This window comes from Lactuca virosa, chromosome 4 (genome assembly GCF_052849685.1).
Source record: "Lactuca virosa cultivar CGN04683 chromosome 4, Lactuca_virosa_CGN04683_v6, whole genome shotgun sequence".
Lineage (NCBI taxonomy): Eukaryota > Viridiplantae > Streptophyta > Magnoliopsida > Asterales > Asteraceae > Lactuca > Lactuca virosa.
The window spans coordinates 356,347,223-356,355,433 of NC_136429.1; the positions used below are offsets into that span (position 1 = coordinate 356,347,223).

General features: G+C 32.1%; 2 protein-coding genes across 2 annotated transcripts; one reads left to right on the plus strand and one right to left on the minus strand.

Moving 5' to 3' along the window:
• Positions 1-303: 303 nt before the first annotated feature.
• On the minus strand, positions 304-1,322 carry LOC145106259 (uncharacterized). Its single transcript, XM_079043269.1, has 3 exons — positions 1,184-1,322; positions 758-1,093; positions 304-698 (listed from the first exon to the last, which is right to left on the minus strand). Exons 1-3 carry the CDS (start codon positions 1,320-1,322, stop codon positions 304-306), a joined length of 870 nt encoding a protein of 289 aa, XP_078899395.1.
• Positions 1,323-3,893: 2,571 nt separating this feature from the next.
• Positions 3,894-7,395, plus strand: LOC145108658 (Chaperone DnaJ-domain superfamily protein). Its single transcript, XM_079045727.1, has 7 exons — positions 3,894-4,160; positions 5,171-5,197; positions 5,337-5,435; positions 5,955-6,093; positions 6,261-6,588; positions 6,819-6,873; positions 7,057-7,395. Exons 1-7 carry the CDS (start codon positions 4,005-4,007, stop codon positions 7,132-7,134), a joined length of 882 nt encoding a protein of 293 aa, XP_078901853.1. The 5' UTR covers positions 3,894-4,004; the 3' UTR covers positions 7,135-7,395.
• Positions 7,396-8,211: the final 816 nt, after the last annotated feature.

Here is an 8,211-nt window from a genome sequence, read left to right on the forward strand (position 1 = left end):
AATTCAACTCTTTACGAAAAATTCAACGATCATCTATGACTATTTATACACTCTTCAACTCCTTAGAGCTTTTTGTCAGTCCGCAGTGTTGTTTGTCAGTCCACAGAGCTTTTTGTCAGCCCACAGAGCTGTCTTTAACCAATAATTGTGATCCATATATTACAATTTTTTATTAAAAGGTACATATTAATAATTAAAAGGTACACATTATTTATTAAAATATAACAACGTCAACGGACCAAAACTAAGGTTAACATAAAAGTAAATAGAAACTAATATTAGTTGTCATCCATAAATTACAATTCAAGTAAATTGTCGTGGAGGTAAGACGACAACACTTTCAACTGGTATTTCCCAATGCATAAGGTTTGGAATAGGATTTACCATCTCAGTTTGATAATCATTTCGATACACCGCAATAGTTAACTTATAATTTACCATAAGTTGGATTTCTTCAATTCCAAGCCTTTGTAGTGATGCTATAGTGTGATGACAAGGTATACCGCACTTTTGCCATTTCCCGCAAGTACAAATGCCACGATCTAATTGCACGGATTCGGTGGTTAAATACTTACTCAATTCATATCTGTTGCCAATAATATACCTAACCCTACAACCATCGGAGTTGATAAATCTTTTTTGAAGCACCTTATATGCATAAGGGGCCAGAAGACCATGAAATCCCCATATGAAATTAACTGAATCATCAAATAAAAATTATGATACAATAATTTATATTAAAACATATCATTATTACCTCCGAATGCAACATGTTGACCATACACTCCTTGCATGAAGTCATGGACCATTTGAATGATTGTTGTTATTGGTAACTCATGCCTGTTTGTCATTATCCAACTGACGACATCGGGAATGTCAATGAATTTCACATTGAAACGTACTTTAGGGAAAAATACATGTACCCATTTTGCAATGGCAATATTGTCAAGCAAATGAAGATCATTCTCATTCACTTTATTTTGTAAGGTGTTCAAAATCCCATAAAAATCAGACACATTATACATTTTGCATGTCTTCCAAAACAACTGCTCCACAACTGTATTGTTTCCGGTGGAAGCCCGTATTTTCTCAGCTATATTTTTACAACAATAACCATGATATGAATCAGGATATACTCTCTGTACTACGAAGTCTATAGAGTTAGACATATGACTTATGAAACCAACTTCTATACTGTCACCTAAACATTCTTTCAGCCTCCTCATGAACCATACCCATGACTCGTCACAATTTATGGTTCCCAAATCAACTGCTATAAGTAGGGGTTCATGATTTCCATCTAAAGCAACCGCAATGTACATGGATGTTATGTAAGTCCCAATTAGATGTACGTGACAAATGAATATGATTGGTATCATAGACGTGAGAAACATACGAATCTGCAATAAAAGATAAGAATAGTAGCCAGTTAACAACTTCAAATAACCAAAAATTTAGTATAAATGATTACATACCACACATCCCAATGCCACAAAACAAAATTGGAAACAATCGTACATATCTTTCTTAATGCACGTGAAGGTGTTAGGATTGGTTATTTGCAGATTATGAAAGAAAATCGGTAGGTTGGAGAAACTTTTTTTTAACACCTCATTGAAGGAACTCATTTTCACAACTTTCACAACTTCTCAAAATTAAAAGGCTTGTCCAATTTAAATGAAATCTATATCCATTAATCCGCAGAGCCGGTTGTCAGTCCGCAGAGCTGTTTGTCAGTCTGCAGAGCTGTTTGTCAGTCCGAAGAGCTGTTTGCAAGTCTGCAGAGCTTGTTGTCAGTCTGCATAGCTGTTTGTCAATCCGCATAGTCGTTTATCTTATTTAAATCATCATTCATTCTTCAATAAACTCACACCTTTATTCTGAAATGGCCACTAATGTACCAACTTCTTCAAATGCAGCGACATCAGCCGATGCTCCACGTCCATGGACGACAACAAAGATGATGGTCCTAACACGATGTTGGATGAACGTTAACGAGGGTGTGACACCAATAGCTCTGCCTCATTGCCTTGTAGGTGATGAATGGACCCGCATAACAGGTTTGTTCAACCATGAGATGGGAGAAGGACAACACCGCCTTAAAGAAGATGTTGTTACTAAGTGGATGAAATTAAAGGAAAAAGTCACATGGTTCAATCGATGGTATAATTATATTAAAAATATGCCACGTTTTTACGCAGACGATGAAGAACTTTTACAAGTTGTTAAAGAGCATTACATGATGGAGCGTGATGGAAATGAGTTCGAATATGATGGCGTTTGGAATGTAGTGAAAAAAAACGAGTATTTCATGTAGACTGTAATATTTTATGCGTAATGTTTGCTACTTCTTTATCTTATTATTTGTAAGGATTGTCTTATCTGTTTCCATGTATTTGTAGTGTTTGTAGTTTCTGGAATAAAGTGTTTGTATCTGTTTCCATGTATTACGCAAACGATGAAAACAACCTAATAAAAACCAATTACATAAAAATAACCTTATACAAAGCGGTACATATAAATAACCTTAAAATAACCAAATACATCTAAATAACCTAATAAAAACCAACTACATCAAAATAACGTACTACAAAAACATTAAAAGTACGAGAGATATTTTATAAGATTCCAAGGGGCTTCATACTCGAATTCCGACCCATCGCTAATGGATTTGTATTCCTCTTTCGCCGCCTCCAAGATCACTTCCTCGTCTTCATCATCAATTTTGTTATAAAGATCGTTGAATAACAAAATTTCTGTTTTTACTTCATACCATTTAGCTGTGACAGTTACGATGTTACGATAGTTTCCTGCAACGGTTTGAGGATCAGCGTTGTAGGTATAAGTTAAACGGGTCGAAAAACTTGGATCATTCACACCGATGCTCTCGTACACAGTAATATACGCACGTGTTAGACGTATGATCTCCTCAGCGCTCCATGGTCTGGAACCCATTGTGAGTGAAAATTTGATGGTGTCCAGAAAAATAAATGAAAGAAAGGGTGAAAATTAAATGAAATCATACGCATACTAAAGTGAATTTATAGTAAAATATTAGTACTGCGGATCGAACACTATTTGATACAGAGTAGACGAAACAGTACTGCGGAATTAACAATACTTTGCTGCGGAGTTGATGAAATAGTAATGCAAATCGAACCAGTGTTGCGGAATTAATAGTACTTTGCTGCAGAATTAACAGTACTTTGTAGGAATACTAGTTTTTTTGTCTTATACAAACTTCATAATAAACACATTTTAAAATACACATCATTCATTCAATTTCTGTAAAGAGTTGTATTTTTTTTATTTATAATATGAGTTCATCTTCAAATTTCTATATTTGCATTCGTAGAAGTTGGTGCATTGGAGGGCATTTCTATATTTTTCAATACCGGGGTGAGTTTTAACCGGTATGACAATTTATACACTGATCCGTAGAGGTGTACATTGATCCGCTGATAACAGTTCTGTGGATTCCCAAACAGTTATGTGGACTGATATTAAACATAAGTTCATTATTTTTATACTTTTTTTGTCATTTGTTTTTACATAATAATCACATAATACCTTATGTGATTAAAAAAAATAATAATATTAATAAACGAAAAAAAAAGAAAAAACGAAAAAAAAAATTTAAAAACCCAATATCCACAGAGGTGTTCCATTTCCTCAGAGGGATTACTAAGGGTGCACTGCAGATCCTATGGTCAGATTTCAAAATCCGTTTTTTCATCGTCATTTTTTTTAAAGAACCCTTTTTTTTGGTCATTTACCGAATTTTCTTATTTAAAACACTATGCTTTGGTTAATTTTTTATTTTTTATTTTATTATTATTATTATTTTTTTAAATATTACCTTTTAAACACCTTATTTGTGCCCCTAATATTACTTTGCGTTCCTCTCCAAGACAAAGCAAGAACGTCGAGGTATACTAGGTGTTCCTTTGCAAGGCGTATATTATTATCTCCGACAAAGGTTCATCGAATTGTTTTCAAATAGAATGCAAATTCTAGTGCCTAGATGCGGTAGATTGTTGTTCCACAACTTTTCCCTCATCCAACCAAGAACTCATTCAATTTCATTATCTTTTGCGGCTTGTTTTCGATCTACTCCTACTTCCTTCGAAAAATGGAAGAGCAAATGGAAAAATTCGTTGGTGAGTCTCCATCAGTTTCTCTTCATTCCATTTTCGTTTTGCCAAATTTATTGATTTTGATTTATTGTATGACATTGTTGAGTTATATTCCCAATTGATGCTTAAATTGCTCTATACTCTATTGTCCCTCTGGTAATTGGAAAAAGAAAAGGAAATATATCTGAGTGCAGATAGAGTACATTTGATAAGGATATTGAGCAAATAGGTGATTGTAGCTTGAAAATTTTCCCAAAACTCAGATGATGCAGTTTTCATGAGATGGAGGGTGTATTATTATTATTATTATTATTATTATTTTTTTTTTAAGTTCTTTTAGCTCAATTATGTTAATTGCCAAGTCTTCTATGTTTCAACTGAGTTATTGCTAATTCATGATAACTAGTTTTTTTAAAACAATACCCAAGATAAAAAGCATCCTACTGTCTGCTTTTATAACTGTTGGTTTAAATCAGGAGTATGGATTTGAAACTCCGTTGTCCTAACTTGATGTGCATAAGAACTTAATCCAGATAAAGCAGTGAAACACTAAATATGAGCAAAATACTGAAAAGCACAACGTACTTTCACCATTTAATCTTTTTAACCACTTAACTATTTTTTTTATAGTGATTAAACAAACCATTATACTCTTTTGACTATTTTAGAAAACCATTTTCCAGTTACTTGGCTTTGGAAAATGTTAAAATACAAAAAGCAAAACGTACTTTTACAATATCATCGATTTAGCCACTGAACTATTATATGTTTCATGATTATTATAGTAATAATTTGGTGGCTAAATCGATAAATAATAATACTTCGGTGGCTAAGCTGATGAAATGATGAAAGCACGTTGTGCTTTTTTGTATTTTAACCCAATATCAAAACCAGGAAAAATGGTTTTATTAAAAGGTCAGAAAAATTATAATGATCTAACTACATAATTTATCCCTGTATTATACTACTTATTATTTCCTTATGCTGTTTTTATAGTCCTAATACTATTTCATAACAAATGACTTTCTATGCAGGAATTAGGACGCCCAAAACCATCTAAGGTATATCTTCATCTTCAAACTTCATATATTTGTTAAGAACATAGATAAAAACTTTTTAAAAGTTGTTTTCAGCTGCACCATGAAAATGCTAATCTCTTTTTTTTTTTTTTTTTTTTCTTTGATAATGTTGATGATCCAGACATATATCAAATACAAAACACGTCAAAAACGTGCAGATGCAAAGAAAGCTTTAAATGATCTCCTCTTCAGAAGTGGTTGCTCCAAATTTTCACTTGAGGTATCTCTTCAATTGTCTTACTTCAGTTGAACTGATGAAACGTTTAGTGCATACAAAAATTTATGGGAGATTAAAAACTTGAAAGGCTTGGTATGAATGCCATCATCTTATGAGAATCCAATAGAAAATTGCCAAAATATGCAATTTTTTTGTCAATTCTTGTAAATGTGAATTACTATTTTTCATTTTGTCTTGTATGGTATGGGTAGAACTACAGATGTGATTGTGGGTCTTATTTACTTCTGAAGGAGAAGTGGAATGGGGTCCACACCCACAATATGATGAATGGAGGTAAATGTTGGAAGTTAATCTTAATATTATCCTAACCCTTTATTCAGTGTATCTCAAACTTTATGTCTGAAGGAAAGAATTCTTGAAAGGTCATTCATTAATATTAGGGTTAAATTCAAGAAATAGTGAAGTACTTTCGTTGATTTGTTTATTATATCATCTTAAACCAAGTTTTTGATTTTAATATTTTAATATTTCATATTTCTTGTTTACATTTGATCAACCTAGGGGGAATTCTTGAAGAAGCAAGGAACAAACAAATGTGATGGAACATCTACTGACTCAACAGAAAACAGAACCAAAGGGGATCCATTAAAATACTCAGCTTCTCGTGCTAATAAAGCTCATCATCAAAAGAGGAACAAAAGTAAGATTTATATACAATAATACATCATGAATCTGCACCTTTTCTTCATATTTAAGTAAGTTTCAAAGCTTATACTTATCCATAACAAGATTCTTGAAATGCTTCAGTTCATGTGTTGAGTTTGAACTTAAATTTCACTTGCCTTTTTTGGTTTATATTGCATACAGGCAAGAGGAAAAAAGATTTTTTTGAAGACTTTGATGATGATGATGATGATTCTGGGATGAATTTTCAGGCAAGATTTGGAAATAAGTCGTATTCATGGTCTTTTAAGTCATGGGAAGAGTCTTTTTCACAAAGTCAAACAAATGGATTTGAATGGAGAGAAGATTCAAATGGTGCAAATAACAGAAATAAATGGAGGACTCCAAGTGATGATGATGAGTCTGATGATGATTATGATGATGAGCCTTATATTATTGGTTCAAATTCAGATAGAATAACACTCGATTTGCCACTAAATGGTCCATTAAAGATAGATGAAGTAAAAAACGCGTAAGTTTTTGATTATAAAAGTTGCATCTTTGAAAAATCTACATAATTATACCAATATCATCCAAATATAAAGTAATTTTTATTGCTATAGTTGTGTAGAATTTTCAAAGTAAAATGTTGTAATATGTAAAAAACTGAAATTACGATGCATTGATAAGAAAAATATTTAAATATATAGTGTTGATAATAATAAATAAATAAATAAAAGACTGATTTCTCTCTTTTTGTAGTTTCCGGCTTTCAGCTCTAAAATGGCATCCGGATAAGCATCAAGGCCCATCACAGGTTAGATTTAGCCACTTAACTATTTTTTGTATGATTGTTGTTTAGTGGCTAATCGATAAAAAAAAACAATAGTTGAGGGGCTAAATGATAAAATTGTGATAGTAAGTTGTACAAGTTGGATGCATATGAAGTTTTTGAGGATTCTAAATCCAGATGATGACTTGTTTCAGTTATTTTTTTCAGGTGTTGGCTGAAGAGAAATTTAAACTCTGTGTGAATGCATACAAATCATTGTGCAATGCACTACTTTCAAGGGTTTAGCCAATTGGAAATTTGACATGGTCTAACATATCTAACTTTATTTTTAATGGGTTTTTATATACTTACAAAAGCTGGTCTTTGGTAATTAACATGATTTTCTTAGGAGATTATGATGATGTTTCATCCAAATACATCGTAATTATTGTTATTTTGAGATTTGATGATTATCTATAGGTAAGTCAACTGATTTATGAAAATTGGGATGTATGTCAAAAGATGTTTTATGAAGCTTTTACATATGGACATGGTATATTGTGAATACATTGTGTAGCACAAAAGTGTTAGGTAACAATCTCAATTAGTTTTGAGTAAAGGGATTCACCTGTTTCCGAAACCATTTTTGAAAGACTATCACGTGTGTAGATTTTTTTATAGTTTAACATGGATAAAGACTTTTATAGGAAATAGTTTGTTGTGAATATGATGATTTAAAAGTATAGCATGAAAGCACGTCAATGGTTATAGTGTAAACCATTATTTAGTAGTGTAGCATCAAAGCGTGTAAATCAGAAGTCACATTATTTGTCTTCTGATAAAAAAAAAAAGAAAAAAAGATGGAAAAGTCCGTAATGAGGGATTGCGTATTGGCTAAAGATCTGTACTTATGTTTTATATCTCAAAGGATTTATTTTGCTAGCACTATCGGTAATATCCAGGAAATTCGACAGAGATTGGGTGAAATTAAACAGATGGAATAAATTAGAAATGATGGAAGTTTAAATGGCGGTATTGTAACGAAATTTAAAGTCAAATGATTATATGTTACATCTAAACATTACAGTATTATACAAATTCCTTTAATTATTGAAGCTTGGATGAAGTGTAGTGTAAAACGAGCTGAGTACTTGAAACTCGACTCGACTAAAAAACCCGAGCTCGGCTCGATAATGTAATCGAAACTTTATTAAAAAGATAAAATTACATTAAATTGAAATAGAAGTATGACTAAGCTCATGAGCTCGACTTAACCCAACTTGATTATGTAAAATAATATAATAATAGTAATAATAAAAAATAAAGGGTAAAAGTATTTCAATACTCGAGTTCGACTTAAGCTGAGTCGGATTTCGAGTATTT